The sequence below is a fragment of the Stomoxys calcitrans genome, chromosome 4 (genome assembly GCF_963082655.1).
Source record: "Stomoxys calcitrans chromosome 4, idStoCalc2.1, whole genome shotgun sequence".
Taxonomy (NCBI): Eukaryota; Metazoa; Arthropoda; class Insecta; order Diptera; family Muscidae; genus Stomoxys; species Stomoxys calcitrans.
Window position 1 is genome coordinate 99,952,098 of NC_081555.1, and position 20,800 is coordinate 99,972,897.

At 40.3% G+C, this 20,800-nt stretch overlaps 2 protein-coding genes across 9 annotated transcripts in view; one reads left to right on the top strand and one right to left on the bottom strand.

The window, feature by feature from the left end:
• LOC106090816 (uncharacterized) overlaps positions 1–1,357 on the top strand; it is a 240,974-nt gene extending 239,617 nt beyond the window's left edge. For both annotated transcript variants that reach the window (XM_059368382.1, XM_013257135.2), the window contains 2 exons: positions 440–569; positions 633–1,357. In XM_059368382.1, the coding sequence (XP_059224365.1) occupies positions 440–569; positions 633–981 (479 nt within the window). In that variant the 3' untranslated portion in view covers positions 982–1,357. The remainder of the gene's footprint in view (positions 1–439; positions 570–632) is intronic.
• A 13,549-nt stretch (positions 1,358–14,906) lies between these two features.
• LOC106090811 (CAD protein) overlaps positions 14,907–20,800 on the bottom strand; it is a 96,505-nt gene continuing 90,611 nt past the window's right edge. For all 7 annotated transcript variants that reach the window (XM_059366647.1, XM_059366649.1, XM_059366646.1 and 4 more), the window contains exon 8: positions 14,907–15,392. In XM_059366647.1, the coding sequence (XP_059222630.1) occupies positions 15,192–15,392 (201 nt within the window). In that variant the 3' untranslated portion in view covers positions 14,907–15,191. The remainder of the gene's footprint in view (positions 15,393–20,800) is intronic.

The window sequence follows — 20,800 nt, forward strand, 5'->3', positions numbered from 1 at the left end:
AGCCCTTACAAGCCGCAATTTTTTACCGATTTGGCTGAAATTGAGAATATGGTGTTTTTTATGTCTTCCGACAACTCAGCTTAGCACGGTCCGTATGGGTCTATAACCCCATATATCTCCCATATAAACCGATTTTCCGATTTGACTTCCTGAGCCCCTGGAAGCCGCACATTTCTGTTCGATTTGGCTGAAATTTCGCATGAACTGTTCTGTTAGGACTTCCAACAACTGTGTCAAATCAGTCTATAACCTGATATTGCTTCCATGTAAACCTTAAAGCCTTAATTTTTGCTGGTTTGACAGAAGTTTGGTATGTAGAATCAAATTATGCCCCTCAACTAGCCCTTCAACTACTCCTAAGATTCGGCCCGGCCGAACTTAGCACACTTTTACTTGTTTTTAATTTCATTATTTTTTTTTGTTCCTTGTTTTTTTCCAGTTACCAAAGTAACCTCTGATGGCGAACCCCATGAAATGATGACAATGATAGCAGGCCTCTCTGGGGTACTGGCAGCTATGGTCATACTAACAGTGTTGATATTCTTTGTGGGATGTAAAAAAGCTCCCACGTAAGTTTTGAGATTATGTGTTCGATTTCCAATTTAATGAAAACTTTTCTCTTTTTTCCATAGCAAACATGAATGTGATAGATGCTCCGAGACGGGTTCCTGCACTGGAGGTTCTGGCAAAAAATCACCTATCCTCAGTGTTGAGTTTACAGATAGCCGCAGCAAATGCTCCTCCATAGCCACCATATATGATGGTAACGGTCATGGAAGTATTCGCAATATACGCAGATCCACTTCGGCTTCCACCATCAGGGCGGGAGGTAATCTGCAACAAAATCTAAACAAAGCCTTTGAAGGAAGTGAGCTAAATTTGCAGGATTCCTTGGAGAGGCCAAAAAAGCAAAAGAGGACACATTGGCAGGATGAGTTGCAAACTCAAAGGGAGACAACCATAGACATAGAACGTTATTGAGGGTGGCTTAAAATTAAGTAAAAAAAAAAGATCAGAATATGCTATGTAGAGTAAGCGGAAAGTGCAAGTTGTAATTGTAAACGAGAAGACTGAGCGGAACGTAAGGCGTATGTAGGTTGACGTCAGATGATTTCGTGATTTAGCCATAAGTGCGGTAACTCCAAATGATATAGAGTTAAGATTTATATGGAGCAATGTACATAGATATACAAAGAGGAAAGAAAAACAATTGTTATTTAATACTAGATAATATTAACTTTAACTTACCTTAAGTAAATATGATTTAAAGTAGTGGTGGGCACAACGACACATGTACACAATATTTTCAAACCCATGGGCTTATATTTTTGAATGTATAGTAGAGCGTCCCATCCTATACGGCATTTTTTTTTTGCAAATAGAGAAACGCATACCCTTCTTTTTTTTCTTCTGGTCCTAATAAACGAAATATCCTGCCGATCGCTTAATGCTAATGTTTGCTGCAAATGCATTCAAAATTGGATAAAGTGCAATTTTTTGGAATACATTGGAGGATTTTAAATCTTAGAAGTTAATTAGCGTACAAAGTAAACATTTATAAGGCAAATTTGCAAATTTGCCCACAAACTTTCCACTAGGGAACAGAGGCAAACTTCTCACATATCCAAGAGTGCTGTCCGATTCAAGTTTGAGCTCAACCATAAGGGGCCGTTTTTTCTAATGGCATAGTACCTCACAATTGTCGCCAGCACTAGATGGGAATAACTATCGTGGAAAAAATTGTTTTTTCTTCTCGCCAGGATTGGAACCCAGGAGTTCTGCGTCATAGGCGGTAGCGTCTGACAAATATTTCTATGACACTTGAAACACAATTTATACCTAGAACCACTACTTTGGCAGTTAATAGTGTATCGATCAACTCAGAATTACTTCCTAGTTGGCTCTAGCCATGTCCGTCTGGTTGGGAATCTGCCTGCCTGTCTGTCCTCGTTTTATATTCAAGGTACAGTTAGCACTTGTTAGCCAATCATCATGAAAATTTGCACAGTTTTGGTGAAAATCGGTTCAGATTTCGATATAGCTCCCGCGTTTTACTTAAATGGCCGTAGTTGCCCCAATTTTAAGCCAAAACCAAAAAAAGTTTTTATACCCACCACCATAGGAAGGGGGTATACTAATTTAGTCATTCCGTTTGTACCACCTCGAAATATTGATCTAGGACCCCATAAAAAAATGCAAATGGAAATTTTGCCCATGAACATTCCACTAAAGAGCAGGGGCAAACTTCTCACATATCAATGAGTGCAGTCTGATTCAAGTTTAAGCTCAATGATAAGGGGTCTCCTTTTTATAGCCGAGTCCGAACGGTGTGCCGCAGTGCGGCACCTCTTTGGAGAGAAGTTTTAGAAGGGGAAAACCACCGCAGAAAAATTTTTCTGATGGTCTCGCCAGGATTCGAATCCAGGCGTTCAGCGTCATGGGAGGACATGATAACCTCTGCGCTATGGTGGCTTCCTTTATATATCATACAGTATATATATTCTTGATCATCTTGACATTCTGAGTCTAACTAGTCATGTCCGTCCGTCCGTCTCTAGAAATCACGATAGAGGTCGAACGCGTCAAGATAGCCGCTTGAAATTATGCACAGATACTTAATATCGATGTAGGTCGTTGGTGATTGCAAATGGGCCATATCGGTTCAGATTTAGATATAGCTCCCATATAAACCGATCTCCTGATTTGAATTCTTGAGCCCCTGGAAGCCGTAACTTTTGTCCGATTAGGCTGAAACTTTGCACGTAGTGTTCCGTTTTGACTTCCAACACCTGTGCCAAGTACGGTCCAAATCGGTCTATAACCTGATGTAGCTGCCATGCGAACCGATTTCCCGATTTGACTTCTGGAGCCTTTTCATACCTCAATTTTTGTCTGAATTGGCTGAAATTTTGCACGTTGTTTTCTTTTCTGACTTCAAACAACTGTGCTGAGTACGGTTCAAATAGGTCTATAACCTGATATAGCTCCCATATAAACCGATCTCCCGATTTAACTTCTTGAGCCCCTGGATGTCTCAATTTTTGTCCGACTTGGCTGAAATTTTGCACGTTGTTTTCTTTTCTGACTTCAAACAATTGTGCTGAGTACGGTCCAAATAGGTCTATAACCTGATAAAGCTCCCATATAAACTTGACCCCCCGGGAGACGCAATTTTTGCCCGATTTGGCGGAACGTGGTGTTCTATTATGACTTCCAACAATTGTGCCCACTGTGGTTCTAATCGTTCTATAACCTTATATAGCTCTCATATAAACCGATCTCCCGATTTGACTTCTTGAGCCCCTGGAAGCTGCAATTTTTGTCCGATATATCTGAAATTTTGCATGTGAAGTTCCGTTGTGACTTTCAACAACTACGCCAAGTTCGGTCCAAATTGGTCTATAACCTGATATAGCTTCCATTAAAAACCGATATCCGGATTTGACTTCTTGAGAAATTACAATCCTCAATTTTTGTCCGATTTGTTACGATTTTCATCAACTATGCCAAATACGGCCAAAATCAGTCTATAACCTGATATAGCTCCCATATAAACCGGTCCCTTGATCATCCTTGTTCGATTCCTAGATGCTTTCATTTTTACTAGTTTTTGTATAAAGTTTTAGCAGAATCCATGTTGGTTCCCAAGATTTGGCCCGGCCGAACTAAGCACGCTTTACTTGTTTTACCCTACACCACAACTGTAGAATGGGGTATTATAACTTTTTGCATATGTTTGCAACGCTAAGACGGAGCCAAGCTAGACCCACTGTTAAGCATAACGATTGGCTTAGAATCACTTCCTGATTCGATTTAGCTATGTCCGTCAGTCCGTTTGTCTGTTTGTACGATTATTGTTGTCCAATTACCATAAAATTTTGCATATGGTAAGGAATAACGCCCTCTAGAGGCTCAAGAAGTAAAATCGGAGGAATGGTTTAATTGGGTGTTATATCAGGTTATGGACTGATTCAGACCATATTTGGCACGTTTGTTAGAGGGCATAAGAAGTCACTGTGCAAAATTTTAGCAAAATAAGTTAAGAATTACGCCCTCTAGAGGCTCAAGAAGATAAATCGGAAGATCGGTTTGCATGGGAGCTATATCAGGTTATGGACCGATTCCGACAATATTTGGCTCGTACATAAGAGGACACAGAAGTCACTGTGCAAAATTTTAGCGCCCTCTAGAGGCTCAAGAAGTAAAATCGGGAGATAGGTTTATATGGGAGCTATATCAGGCTTTCGACCGATTCGATCCATACTTGGCACGTAAGTTAGAGGTCATTGGAGAAGTCAATGTGCAAAATTTCAGCCCTCTAAAGGCTCAAGAAGTGAAATCGGAGGTACGTTTTATATGGGAGCTAAATCAGGTTATAGACCGATTCAGACCATAATTGGTACGTTTGTTAGGCGTAGAGACTCATGAAGGAAAATTAGAGGAACGGTTTATATGGGAGCTATATCAGGTTTTCGACCGATTGGAACCATTCTTGGTACATCCATTAAATGTCATGGGAGACGTCATACTACATTCATTCAAATCCGATAAGAATTGCGCCCTCTAGAGGCTCAAGAAATCAAATCTGGAAGTAGGTTAATATGGGAGCTAAATCAGGTTTTTGAACGTTTTGAACTATGCTTGGTACATCCATTAAATGCCAAAGAAGACGTCATAGTACTAGATTTCAGTTAAATCCGACAAGAATTGAAACCTCTAGAGGCTCAAGAAACCAAATCTGGAGATCGGTTTGCATGGGAGCTATATCAGGTTTTCGAGCGTTTTGAACCATACTTTGTACATCCATTAAGTGTCATAGAAGACGTCATAGTACAAGATTTCAGCTAAATTCGACAAGAATTGCGCCCTCTAGAGGCTCAAGAAATCAAATCTGGAGGAAGGTTAAAATGGGTGGTATATCGGGGTTTCGAGCATTTTGAACCATATTTGGTACGTCCATTAAATATCATAGAAGACGTCATAGTACTAGATTTCAGCTAAATTCGACAAGAATTTCGCCCTCTAGAGGCTCAAGAAATCAAATCTGGAGATCGGTTTGCATGGGAGCTATATCAGATTTTCGAGCGTTTTGAACCATACTTGGTACATCCATTAAATGTCATAGAAGACGTAATAGTACTAGATTTCAGCTAAATCCGACAAGAATTACGACCTCTAGAGGCTCAAGATGTCAATAGGAAGATCGGTTGTAATGGGAACTATATCAGGTTTTAGACCTATTTGAACCACATTTGGCACGTAAGTTGGAAGTCGTTGGAGAAGCCATTGAGCAAAATTTCAGCCAAATCCGATAAGAATTGCGCCCTCTAGAGGCTAAAAAAGTACAATCTTGAAATCGGTTTGTATGGGAGCTATATCTAAGTATGGACCGATATGGCCCATTTACAATCCCAAACGACCTACACTAAAAGGATATATTTGTGCAAATACATATTTGTGTGAAATATTTGTCCGATTCGGACCATAGTCCAATTGATTATTGGAGACCATAGTAGAAGTCATATTATAAAATTTCAACCAATTCGAATAAGAATTGAGTCCTTTAGGGGTTCCAGGAGTATAATAGGGAGATCGGTTTTTATGGGAGCTGTATCAGGTTATAGACAAATTCAGACCATATTTGAGACGTTTGTTCAAGGTCATGGGAGAAGCCGTTGTACATAATCTCAGCCAAATAGGATAATAATTGCGCCCTCTAGTGGCCCAAGAAGTCAAAATCCCATATGGGTTTACACCGCAACAATAAAAAGTTATGGACCGATTTGACACATTTATTGGAAGGCTTAACAAAACATGCCGTGCTACATTTCAGCAAAATCGTATAAGAATTGCGCCCTCTAGAGGCTCAAGAAGTCAAAACCCCGGGTCTGTTTATATATATCAGGTTATCGACTGATTTTTTAACCGATGTTTTTGGAAGTCATAACATACCACTTCATGCTAAATTTCAGCCCAGTCGGATAGGAATTGCGCCCTCTAGAGGCTCAAGAAGTCAAGATCCCAGATCGATATATATATAACAGCTAGATCAGATTATGGAACGATTTCAACCATATAAAAAAACGCTTCGTGTAAAATTTCAGTTAAATAGGATAAGTACTGCGCCTTCTAGTGGCTCAAAAAGTCAAGACCCAAGATCGGTTTATATGGCAGCTATATTAAAATGTTGACCATTATGGCCCATTTACAAACCCAACCGTCCTACACTAATAGGAAGTATTTGTGCCAAATTTTAAGCGGCTAGCTTTACTCCTTCGAAAGTAAGCGTGATTTCCACAGCCAGAAAGAGAGACGGACAGTCAAACGGGCATGGCTAGATCGACTTATCGGGGTCGGGATCGAGTCTTCAAGACCAAGACTTCGAGATGTTACAAACGGAATATAGAAGTTAGTATACCCCCTTCCTATGGTGCAGGGTATAAAAATCGACAGACGGCACACAAAGGATATGCGGACAGACGGACATGGCTAAGCCGATTCAGCAAGAGTTTATGAGTGCAACTACCCATTTTATTATAGCCGAAGTAGTGGTGAAGGCTACAGTTTGTGATTTTGTTATAAATTTCATATAAATGTATACTTAGTTTACCAATTTCATCCTAGGACCTTAAATACTCAACTGGATTACTTAGAAAGCCCTGCATTGAACTTTCGACATAGGGTTGGCATGGGTTATCGTTAACCAATTGCCATAATATTTCGTATTTTGCTTATTGGGGGGCCATCGTAGCTCAGAGGTTGGCAAGTCCGCCTATGACGCTGAACATCTGGGTTCGAATCCTGGCTAGAGAAATCAGATAAAAAAATGCAGCTTGTAAGAACTCAAGAAATCAAATCGGGAGATTTCACAAGCAATTCCACGGACCCACTACAATCGTCGATATCTATCGACGGTATAGATATTGAACAGTCAGATGCTCTTGATGTTCTGGGCATGAAGATACAATGTGATGTCCGTTGGTCAAAACACGTGTTCGTAGTGTCGAAAGAAGCATTCAAGTGTTTGGGCTTTCTTAAGCGATGCAAGAAATATTTGACCTCTTCTGATCTTCTCCATATCTATACTACCTTTATTAGGCCGAGGATGGAATATGACTCTCATATATGGGCAGGAACTTCAAAATCATTCTTGGAGCTACTTGATCGGTTTCAAAGGAGAGCGATGCTGTTGATTGGGGACAGTAGGGTATCCCCTACTGTCCCCAATGCTTCTTTCGACACAACGAACACGTGTTTTGACCAACGGAAATCAATTTTGTATCGTCATGCCCAGAACATCTAGAGCATCTGACTGTTCAATATCTATATCGTCGATAGATATCGACGATTGTAGTGGGTGCGTCGAATCGCTTGTGAAATCTCCCGATTTGACTTCTTGATTCCTTGCACGCCGCATTTTTTATCCGATTTTTCTCGCCAGGATTCGATGCTTCTCTTGAACATCGTCGGAATGTGGGTAGTGTCGTTATTTTCATGGCTTGTGTTCCAGGGATATTCTTCTTCTTATGCCTGACGTTAGGATGTTCACCAGGAATACAAGACTTGTCAGGATCTCACACCCGTTTTTAATCGATTGGCCAGTCGACCGAACCATGCATTACCGAGAAAATTCATTTTTCGCCCGAACCATTCGTGTGTGGAATCGACTTCCGGCTAATGTCTTTTCCACCGACATTGACGTTCAGAAATTTGGAGAGGAATATCAATAAACACCACTCCCTCTTTCCCCCCTCCAACCCTTTACTTTCCTAAGGATTGGAGGGGGGAACGCAATGCCCTGCATATAAAGGGGACATCCGCTGCGTGTTGGTTACGTGACAAAAAAAAAAATCGGGAAATCGGTTTATATGGGAGCTATATCAGGTTATAGATCGATTTGAACCGCACTAGGCACAGTTGTTGGGGAAATCGGTTTATATGGGAGCTATATCAGATTATAGACTGATTCTTGTTGTTATTGTTGTAGCAGTGTGTTATACACTGAGGCCGCAGCCCTTGCCGATGAAGAACTCCATCGGGTCAATCCGTATGTACAGCCGGCTGCCATGGGATTAGTTGTTGTTGTCTGACCGTACTTGGACTAGACTGATTATGACCGTACTTGGCACAGCTGTTGGAAGTCATCAGAAAAATTTTTGAGCGGTGGTTTTCCCCTCCGAATGTTGCCGACATTTGGGTAGGTACTATGTCATGTAAAAACTTCTCCCCCAAATTTTCATGGGCAAAATTTTCATTTGTTTATTGGAATCAAAAAAGAACAATGGAGGGTATGCGTTAAAAAAAATACTCTTTCATCTTCAAGTTTTTTGCCTGTTAGGGCGAAGATTATTAAATTTTACAATTTTTGTTTGTTTTTCTTTCGAGACGAGCTCAATGATCGGAAATTTTCTTTGCAAATGGAAGAGGAAAGCACACCAACCACTATGGCATGCGTTCGCCTTTGGTTAGAAGACTTTTCAACCATTTTAGGTATGACAGCTTCAAGGGCCGTGCGTTGGTATGTTGCATTTGCAACTCCGATCATTGATCTCATCTCGAAAGAGAAACAAACAAAAATCCTGTTTGTTTTTCGGACACTCTAGTGTAGGGTATGATAGGCAATAGTATGTGTGTATTTGCCCACCATTGATTTAGAGCAATGTTGGCATGATTTCAAGCAAACAAAAAAAAAAATTGCTTGTCCAGCTATTAGTTATAAAGGATAATTGCCTAGTTTAGAGTTTAGTTAGATTAATGTGATACGAATTTGTTTTTCTTTTTCTATAGAAATAAGAGAAAAATTACAAATAAATTTCTACCAGACATATAGACAGTATTTTATATTATTTATAATAAGAACACCTATCTTCACTGTAGTCATAGCCGTTTTAAATATTCAAACACAAATATTCGTTATATGGCACCTACTAACAACAAAATCACAGAGTGCATGAACAATACACCCACCCAAATGGTTAATAAAATCAATGCAATTATTTGAAATTTTATTTCTCAAAAAATCCAATCCGGTTTATATATATTGATGGGAAGCAATTTTGTGATGAAATTGCTCAAACTAAGTGGGGGGACTTTAGCATAATTCTAAGAACTGTTAAATTTTATGGTCAAACCATTGGGTTGCCCAAAAAGTAATTGCGGATTTTTCATATAGTCGGCGTTGAAAAATTTTTTCACAGCTTGTGACTCTGTAATTGCATTCTTTCTTCTGTCAGTTATCAGCTGTTACTTTTAGCTTGCTTTAGAAAAAACGTGTAAAAAACGTATATTTGATTAAAGTTCATTTTAAGCATTATTAAAAATGCTTTTACTTTCTTTTAAAAAATCCGCAATTACTTTTTGGGCAACCCAATGTTTAGTTCCACTCTCTTTAAGGCACAAATTGTCTTGGTGAGCAAATACGTCCTATTTGGGGGTTGTCTCCTAGCCAGTTGGTCCCTAATGTTGATATCAGATATATGGTCTACTCCCAAATACCTTTAATTTGAGTCCCATATTGCCATAGCCTTTGGGGTGATGGATTTGCCCCATAGACACTTTTCCTGAATATTGATATCAGATTCGGGTTTTACTCCCAAAGACCTTTGATTTGAGCCGCTTAGTGCTATGGTGGTAAATTTGTCCCCTTTGGGGGATGTCTTTGGGGAGAAGCGGCTTCCAAACACTTGATCCCACATTTGGATATCAGATTCGTATTCTAATCGCAAATAACTTTTATTGAAGCCCCATATTGCCATGGTCAGTAAATAAGTCCTCTTTGGGGGGTGTTTTGGGAAAGGGGTGGACCCCCCGAAACGTGCTCCCATATTTGGATATCAAATTCGTATTCTACTCGCAAATACCTTTCATTTGAATCCCATATTGCCATGGTCGGTAAATATGACCGATTTAGGGGCTGTTTTTTGGGGGGTTGGGGTGGTCCCCCTAACACTTGGTCCGACAATTGGATATCAGATATGTTTTCTTATCCTAAATACCTTTCATTTGAGTCCCATATTGTCGTGATTGGTCTAAATATATGTTTGGTAGGTTTTGGGGGTGGGGCGGCCCCCCTAGGTACCCCATCCGAAATTTGGATTCCAAATTTTTATTTTAAGGGTACTATAAAAATTTCGCTTAAATCGCGCCACCCATCACCGAGATCTGGCGTTTCCTCTTTGCGGGGTGTTTTGGGGAAGGGGTGGACCCCCCGAAACGTGCTCCCATATTTGGATATCAAATTCGTATTCTACTCGCAAATACCCTTCATTTGAATCCCATATTGCCATGGTCGGTAAATATGACCGATTTAGGGGTGTTTTTTGGGGGGTTGGGGTGGTCCCCCTAACACTTGGTCCGACAATTGGATATCAGACATGTTTTCTTACCCTAAATACCTTTCATTTGAGTCCCATATTGTCGTGATTGGTCTAAATATATGTTTGGTAGGTTTTGGGGGTGGGGCGGCCCCCCTAGATACCCCATCCGAAATTTGGATTCCAAATTTTTATTTTAAGGGTACTATAAAAATTTCGCTTAAATCGCGCCACCCATCATCGAGATCTGGCGTTTCCTCTTTGGGGAAGGGGTGGACCCCCCGAAACGTGCTCCCATATTTGGATATCAAATTCGTATTCAACTCGCAAATACCTTTCATTTGAATCCCATATTGCCATGGTGGGTAAATATGACCGATTTAGGGATGTTTTTTGGGGGGTTGGGGTGGTCCCCCTAACACTTGGTCCGACAATTGGATATCAGATATGTTATCTTATCCTAAATACCTTTCATTTGAGTCCCATATTATAGTGATTGGTCTAAATATATGTTTGGTAGGTTTTGGGGGTGGGGCGGCCCCCCCAAGGTACGCCATCCGAAATTTGGATTCCAAATTTTTATTTTAAGGGTACTATAAAAATTTCGCTTAAATCTCGCCACCCATCACCGAGATCTGGCGTTTCCTCTTTGGGGGGTGTTTTGGGGAAGGGGTGGACCCCCAGAAACGTGGTCCCACATTTGGATATCAAATTCGTATTCTACTCGCAAATACCTTTCATTTGAATCCCATATTGCCATGGTGGGTAAATATGACCGATTTAGGTATGTTTTGGGGTTGAGGTGGTCCCCCTAACACTTGGTCCGACAATTGGATATCAGATATGTTTTCTTATCCTAAATACCTTTCATTTGAGTCCCATATTGTCGTGATTGGTCTAAATATATGTTTGGTAGGTTTTGGGGGTGGGGCAGCCCCCCTAGATACCCCATCCGAAATTTGGATACCAAATTTTTATTTTAAGGATACTATAAAAATTTCGCTTAAATCGCGCCACCCATCACCGAGATCTGGCGTTTCCTCTTTGGGGGGTGTTTTGGGGATGGGGTGGACCCCTCGAAACGTGCTCCCATATTTGGATATCAAATTCGTATTCTACTCGCAAATACCTTTCATTTAAATCCCATATTGCCATGATCGGTAAATATGACCGATTTAGGTATGTTTTGGGGTTGGGGTGGTCCCCCTAACACTTGATCCGACAATTGGATATCAGATATGTTTTCTTATCCTAAATACCTTTCATTTGAGTCCCATATTGTTGTGATTGGTCTAAATATATGTTTGGTAGGTTTTGGGGGTGGGGCAGCCCCCCCAAGGTACCCCATCCGAAATTTGGATACCAAATTTTTATTTTAAGGATACTATAAAAATTTCGCTTAAATCGCGCCACCCATCACCGAGATCTGGCGTTTCCTCTTTGGGGGGTGTTTTGGGGATGGGGTGGACCCCTCGAAACGTGCTCCCATATTTGGATATCAAATTCGTATTCTACTCGCAAATACCTTTCATTTAAATCCCATATTGCCATGATCGGTAAATATGACCGATTTAGGTATGTTTTGGGGTTGAGGTGGTCCCCCTAACACTTGGTCCGACAATTGGATATCAGATATGTTTTCTTATCCTAAATACCTTTCATTTGAGTCCCATAATGTCGTGATTGGTCTAAATATATGTTTGGTAGGTTTTAGGGTGGGGCAGCCCCCCCAAGGTACCCCATCCGAAATTTGGATACGAAATTTTTATTTTTTTTTCGCTTAAATCGCGCCACCCATCACCGAGATCTGGCGTTTCCTCTTTGGGGGGTGTTTTGGGGAAGGGATGGACCCCCCGAAACGTGCTCCCATATTTGGATATCTAATTCGTATTCTACTCGCAAATACCTTTCATTTGAATCCCATATTGCCATGGTCGGTAAATATGACCGATTTAGGGGCTGTTTTTTGGGGGGTTGGGGTGGTCCCCCTAACACTTGGTCCGACAATTGGATATCAGATATGTTTTCTTATCCTAAATACCTTTCATTTGAGTCCCATATTGTTGTGATTGGTCTAAATATATGTTTGGTAGGTTTTTGGGGGTGGGGCGGCCCCCCTAGATACCCCATCCGAAATTTGGATTCCAAATTTTTATTTTAAGGATACTATAAAAATTTCGCTTAAATCGCGCCACCCATCATCGAGATCTGGCGTTTCCTCTTTGGGGAAGGGGTGGACCCCCCGAAACGTGGTCCCATATTTGGATATCAAATTCGTATTCAACTCGCAAATACCTTTCATTTGAATCCCATATTGCCATGGTCGGTAAATATGACCGATTTAGGGATGTTTTTTGGGGGGTTGGGGTGGTCCCCCTAACACTTGGTCCGACAATTGGATATCAGATATGTTTTCTTACCCTAAATACCTTTCATTTGAGTCCCATATTGTCGTGATTGGTCTAAATATATGTTTGGTAGGTTTTGGGGGTGGGGCGGCCCCCCTAGATACCCCATCCGAAATTTGGATTCCATATTTTTATTTTAAGGGTACTATAAAAATTTCGCTTAAATCGCACCACCCATCACCGAGATCTGGCGTTTCCTCTTTGTGGGGTGTTTTGGGGAAGGGGTGGACCCCCCGAAACGTGCTCCCATATTTGGATATCAAATTCGTATTCTCCTCGCAAATACCTTTCATTTGAATCCCATATTGCCATGGTGGGTAAATATGACCGATTTAGGGGTGTTTTTTGGGGGGTTGGGGTGGTCCCCTAACACTTGGTCCGACAATTGGATATCGGAAATGTTTTCTTACCCTAAATACCTTTCATTTGAGTCCCATATTGTCGTGATTGGTCTAAATATATGTTTGGTAGGTTTTGGGGGTGGGGCAGCCCCCTAGATACCCCATCCGAAATTTGGATTCCAAATTTTTATCTTAAGGATACTATAAAAATTTCGCTTAAATCGCGCCACCCATCACCGAGATCTGGCGTTTCCTCTTTGGGGGGTGTTTTGGGGATGGGGTGGACCCCTCGAAACGTGCTCCCATATTTGGATATCAAATTCGTATTCTACTCGCAAATACCTTTCATTTAAATCCCATATTGCCATGATCGGTAAATATGACCGATTTAGGGGTGTTTTTTGGGGGGTTGGGGTGGTCCCCCTAACACTTGGTCCGACAATTGGATATCAGATATGTTTTCTTACCCTAAATTCCTTTCATTTGAGTCCCATATTGTCGTGATTGGTCTAAATATATGTTTGGTAGGTTTTGGGGGTGGGGCAGCCCCCCTAGATACCCCATCCGAAATTTGGATACCAAATTTTTATTTTTAGGGCACTATAAAAATTTCGCTTAAATCGCGCCACCCATCACCGAGATCTGGCGTTTCCTCTTTGGGGGGTGTTTTGGGGAAGGGGGGTCCACCCCGAAACGTGCTCCCATATTTGGATATCAAATTCGTATTCTACTCGCAAATAGCCTTCATTTGAATCCCATATTGCCATGGTCGGTAAATATGACCGATTTAGGGGTGTTTTTTGGGGGGTTGGGGTGGTCCCCTAACACTTGGTCCGACAATTGGATATCAGATATGTTTTCTTATCCTAAATACCTTTCATTTGAGTCCCATATTGTTGTGATTGGTCTAAATATATGTTTGGTAGGTTTTGGGGGTGGGGCGGCACCCCTAGATACCCCATCCGAAATTTGGATTCCAAATTTTTATTTTAAGGATACTATAAAAATTTCGCTTAAATCGCGCCACCCATCACCGAGATCTGGCGTTTCCTCTTTGGGGGGTGTTTTGGGGATGGGGTGGACCCCTCGAAACGTGCTCCCATATTTGGATATCAAATTCGTATTCTACTCGCAAATACCTTTCATTTAAATCCCATATTGCCATGATCGGTAAATATGACCGATTTAGGTATGTTTTGGGGTTGGGGTGGTCCCCCTAACACTTGATCCGACAATTGGATATCAGATATGTTTTCTTACCCTAAATACCTATCATTTGAGTCCCATATTGTCGTGATTGGTCTAAATATATGTTTGGTAGGTTTTGGGGGTGGGGCAGCCCCCCTAGGTACCCCATCCGAAATTTGGATACCAAATTTTTATTTTTAGGGTACTATAAAAATTTCGCTTAAATCGCACCACCCATCACCGAGATCTGGCCTTTCTGAACATTAGGGTAAGGGGGAGCTTAGATATAGCTACCATATAGATTGATCTCCCGATAAAGGGTCTGAAGACCATAAAAGCTTTATTTATTACCCGATTTCGCTGAAATTTTAAACAGTGGGTTATTTTAAGCCTCCGTACATCCAAAGATCCAACCCGTGCGAAGATATAACTACGGGCAGGATGTATGTCTCGTTTGTGACCAGGGAGCACACGGCACACGTCATCTTTTTAACTGCCCAGCTAGACCCAGATACCTCTGGGCGCACCACAACAGAACCAAGCAGACGAAAGATAGAACACAACACACTGCTACAAAAAAAAAAAAAAAAAAAAAAAACGGAATGACGATATAAATATGCCCCCATCCTATGATGTGGGGTATAAAAAAAAAAACATTATTTCAGCGTATCAAAAATTTTTTGACGTTTTATCTTATCAACTAACTTTAGTATAGTAGGTTAGATTAGTATGTAGGTTAGGTTTAGTATGTAGGTTAGATTCATATAAAAATTGTATAGAAAAAATGGTTAAAATGAACTGGATGTCACACTTCATAAGTGTATTCATGTGTCCTGTTTTCGGTTAATGGAAAAGTTGGTTTCTGAAAAACATCAAAGTCACAGTCGTCCTTCTTCTGCAATATTTGGCGCCGGCGGCGGCGGCGTTTGTGGTGCTTCATATCAGTTGCGACAACCCACCACCATGGCCAAAAGGGCCATGCGAATGTACATGCCATATTCCGCTTGACGGAAGTAAGCTGCTCTAGGATCCGAATCGAAATCTTTGCTTATCTCAAAGACACGAGGCAAAGGATGCATGACTATGGTGCGGCGACTGGCGCGTGTCATTAGTTTCGGTGTGACTATGAATTTGCCGCAGCACTGAAAACAGAAGGAATAAAATGAAAATATAGTTGTTGTTACAAAAAAAGCTTCAAAAATATTTAAAAGACCATAGTAGAAGTCATTGTGTAAAATTTGAGCCAAATCTAGTAAGAATTGCTCACTTTAGGACTGAAGAAGTAAAATAGGGAGATGGGTTTATAGGGGAGCCGTATTAGGCTATAATCCGATTCCTGCCATATTCGACACGTATGTTAAAGGTCATGAGAGAAGCCGTTGTAAAAAATTTCAGCCAAATCGGATAATACTTGCGCCTTTTAGAGGGTCAAGAAGTCAAGATCCCAGATCGGTTTATATGGCAGCTATATCAGGTTATGGACCGATTACAACCATACTCAGCACAGCTATTGGAAGTCATGATAAAACACCTCATGCACAATTTCAGCCAAATCGGATAGGTATTGCGCATTCTAGACGCTCAAAAAGTCGGTTAATAGTCGATTTATATGGCAGCTATATCAGGTTATGAACCGATTTGAACTATTCTTAACACAGTTGTTGGAAGCCATAACAAAACACGTCGTGCAAAATTTCAGCCAAATCGGATAGGAATTGCGCATTCTAGACGCTCAAAAAGTCAAGACCCCAGATCGGTTGATATGGCAGCTATATCAGGTTATGGACAGATTACAACCATACTCAGCACAGCTGTTGGAAGTCATAACAAAGCATGTCGTGCGAAATTTCTGCCAAATCGGATAAGAATTGTGCCCTCTAGCGGCTCAAGAAGTCAAGACCCCAGACTGATTTATATGGCAGCTATATCAGGTTATGAACCGATTTGAACTATTCGTAACACAGTTGTTGGAAGTCATGATAAAACACCTCATGCAAAATTTCAGCCAAATCGGATAAGAATTGTGCCCTTTAGCGGCTCAAGAAATCAAGATCCCAGATCGGTTTATAAGGCAGCTATATCAGGTTATGAACCGATTTGAACTATTCGTAACACAGTTGTTGGAAGTCATAATAAAACACCTCATGCAAAGTTTCAGCCAAATCGGATAAGAATTGTGCCCTTGAGCGGCTCAAGAAATCAAGATCCCAGATCGGTTTATAAGGCAGCTATATCGAAACGTGGACCCATATAGCCCATTTTTTAACCCAACCGACCTACACTAATAAGAAGTAGTTGAACAAAATTTCAAGCGCCGAGCTTTACTCCTTTGAAAGTTAGCGTGCTTTCGGCAGACGGACGGACGGATGGACAGACGGACGGACGGATGGACAGACGGACGGACAGACGGACATGACTAGTTCTACTCAAAATGTCATGACGATCAAGAATATATATACTTTATGGGGTCTTAGACGACTATTTCGAGGAGTTCCAAACAGAATGATGAAATTAGTATACCCCCATTCTATGGTGGAGGGTATAAAAATCAATTTGTATTTGTTTGTGTGTTCCTTATAGACTCAAAAACGGCTACACCAATTTCCATAAAATTTTCACTGATTGTGCATAATGATCCCATGGTTAAAATAGGGTACTACATTTTTTGATATCTGAAGGGGGTGCGGACCCTCCCCCTTACCCTAATTTTCAGAAACGCTAGATCTCGGTGATGGGTGGTGCGATTTAAGCGAAATTTTGTGTGCTCTCTTATAATACCCTAAAAATTAAAATTTGGTATCCAAATTTCGGATAGGGTACCTAGGGGGGCCGCCCCACCCCAAAACCAACCAAATATATATTTAGACCAATCACGAGAATATGAGACTCAAATGAAAAGTATTAAGGATAAGCAAACGTATCTGATATCCAATTGTCGGATTAAATGTTAGGGGGACCACCCCGACCCCCAAAACACCTCTAAATCGGACATATTTACCAACCATGGCAATATGGGACTTAAATGAAAGGTATTTGCGAATCTGATATCCAAATGTGGGGGCCCTCCCCTTCCCCAAAACACTCCCAAACAGGACTTATTTACTGACCATGGCAATATGGGGCCCAAATAAAAGGTATTTAAGTGTAGAATACGAATCCGATATCCAAATGTGGCACCAAGTGTATGAGGGGCCTCCCCTTCCAAAAACAATCCCCAAAGAGGACAAATTTATTACAATAGCAATATGGGGCTCAAATAAAAGGATTTTGGAAGAAAAGCATGAACCTGATATCAATATTCGGGAAAAAGTGTGTATGGGGCCACCTCACCACCCCAACGAATATGGAAATATGGGGCTCAAATTAAAGGTATTTGGGAGTAGACCACGTATCTGATATCTACATAAGGGACCAACTGTCTAGGGGACGTCCCACCACCATTACAACCCCCAAATAGGACGTATTTGCTCACCAAGACAATTTGAGCCTTAAAGAGAGTGGAACTAAGTATTAATAGTTTTTAGGGCCAATATCCCAAATCGGACATATTTGCTGATGTTTGCAAAAAGAAGATTAAATGAGATTAGAAATAATAAATGATATATAGATATATGAGAATAGAGCACGTTGCTTATATATTTTCCGGGCTTAGTGTTTAGGGGACCACCCCAAAACACCCCTAAATCGGGCATATTTACCGACCATGTCAATGTGGAGCTTCAATGAAAGGTATTGGGGGGTAGAGCAGGAATTGATACCAACTTTCGGGACCAATTTTCTGGGGATCTACCCCTTTCTCAAAATTCCCCACAAACAGCAATTTTTTACTGACCATAGGAATATGGGGCTTAAATAAAGGTATTTGGGAGTAGAATACGAAGTTGATATTCAAATGTAGGACCAGGTATTTAGGGCATCACCCCTTCCCCAAAATACCCCCCAAGGGGTAAAAGTTTTTCAACCATGCCAATATGTGGCTCAAATGAAAGGTATTTGAGATTTTTGGGGCCATGTGTTTGGGGGACGTCTCATCGTGCAAACTCCCCTTAAACCAAAAGCAAAATGGGGTTTAAGTAAATGGTATTTGAGAGAAGAGCACGATGCTGATAGTTTTTTCAGGGCCAAGTGTCTGAGGGACTACCTCAGCCCCGAAAATACCCCTAATCAGACATCATGAGAATATAGGGCTGAAATAAAGTATTTTAAGAATGGAGTACATTTTCCAAACTAAAATTCGCAGACCAATAAAGATCATATGGAATTCAGATAAAAGCACTTATATTGTTAAACTGTTAGTCATGCGATATGCATATACTTCTTAGCAATTTTACTTGAGGCTCTTTAATTGCTGAAAATACCTATTCAAAGCATAATTTTTTCCCATAGCCCGGTTCAACTAGTTTATAAATAAAATTCGACTCAACGATTGTTTTGCAGCAATTGTTATCAGTAAGAAACAATTTTGCTTTTTTTAAATTTAACTCCAGGTTATATCATGGTCAGTTTAATATGTATTTTAACTGTATTTCCTTAAATATGACGGTTGTTCTTGTTATTGTGGTCACAAGCTATGTGTTCATGGTTGTGCTAAACGCAACAGGTATGTATGTACCTAGCGGTCTGTCATGTAAATCACACACACACACACACTCATATCAACGTGCGTGTCTGCAGTCGCTAAATATATACATACATATATTGTTAAACTGTTAGTCATGCGATATGCATATACTTCTTAGCAATTTTACTTGAGGCTCTTTAATTGTTGAAAATACCTATTCAAAGCATAATTTTTTCCCATAGCCCGGTTCAACTAGTTTATAAATAAAATTGGACTCAACGATTGTTTTGCAGCAATTGTTATAAGTAAGAAACAATTTTGCTTTTTTTAAATTTAACTCCAGGTTATATCATGGTCAGTTTAATATGTATTTTAACTGTATTTTCTTAAATATGACGATTGTTCTTGTTATTGTGGTCACAAGCTATGTGTTCATGGTTGTGCTAAACGCAACAGGTATGTATGTACCTAGCGGTCTGTCATGTAAATCACACACACACACACACACACTCATATCAACGTGCGTGTCTGCAGTCGCTAAATACATACTTGTTTGTTGTTATTCAACGAAACAAATGGTCATATCTAGAGAGCGGATATATATGCAGTTTATGTTTATGGAACGATTTTGAACAAAATTTGTATTTAGGCATTATTTGGTGTAAGAAAACGAATTTTGACCTCATATCTGATATAAGCAAACAATATGCAAAATGTACGAGCCAAAATAGATACGTTTAGAACTTTAATGGTTTTGGGTTCTAAGTACTTTTGTGGGTATAAATATCCTCTTTAAACCCATTTTCTTCTAATTGTATCCTAAGAATCTACTAGGTTCAAATATGTACCGGTCTCCCGATTTAGGGTCTTGGGCCTATAAAAGCTGCATTTATTATCCGATTTGGCTGAAATTTGGCACAACAAATTATGTAGAGATATCAAAAATCTGTGCCGAATATGGTACAGATAGGTCTATATCTTAGTATAGCTCCCATATAGAACGATTTCCCGATTTAAGGTTGTGCTGAAATTTTGCACAACGAATTGTGTTTAGAACTTTGATATCTGTGCCGAATATGGTTCAGATCGGTCAATGTCTTAGTATAGCTGCAAATATATTTTTAAAAATTTGCCTTCCGCCTTTTCAATGTAACGGGGTTTTGCAAAATATAGCAAACATTTCTTAGCATTTTCTAAACCTACATTTGATGAAACGAATTTCTGTGTTTTCAAATTTTTTTTTTCCGATACTCCGAAAAATATATGCATTTGTATCCGCTCTCTATCCAATCACTTGTAGATGACATTTTTTCTTCTTTGATTGTTATTCGAAGTCAAGCTTATCTATCGTTTGCACACACCCACCTCGACAAAGTGATTAAAGTGATAAAAGAACAACAGCAACAGCAACAGCAATATAAGGGAATTGTACAAACCAAAGAAACAAAAAAGCATTTAAAAAATACTTACCACCTAAAACACAAAACATTTAACAATACATATCAATAATGTCAACGCTAAATAATCACCTTCAAACAACCTTGAAAATTAAAGAATCCCCCAATAACAATCTATCCCTAATGGTTATCCCCTTCTAATGCTGGCAACATTTGTAAGGTACAATGCCATGTAAGAACATATCTTCAAAGAGGTGTTCCATAGCGTTACGCCATTCGGACTGGGTTATAAAAAGGAGGCCCCTTATCATTAAGCTGGTGGAGGCCACCGTAGTGCAAAGGTTAGCATGTCCGCCTATGAGGCTGAACGCCTGGGTTTGAATTCTGGCGAGACCATCTGAAGAAAATTTCAGTGCTGGTTTTCCCCTCCTAATGCTGGCAACATTTGTGAGGTACAATGCCATGTAACAACTTTTCTTCAAAGAGGTGTTGCACAGCGGCACGCAGTTCGAACTCGGCTATATAAAGGAGGCCTTAAACTTGAATCGGACTGCACTCACTGATACGTAAGAAATTTGCCCCTGCTCCTTAA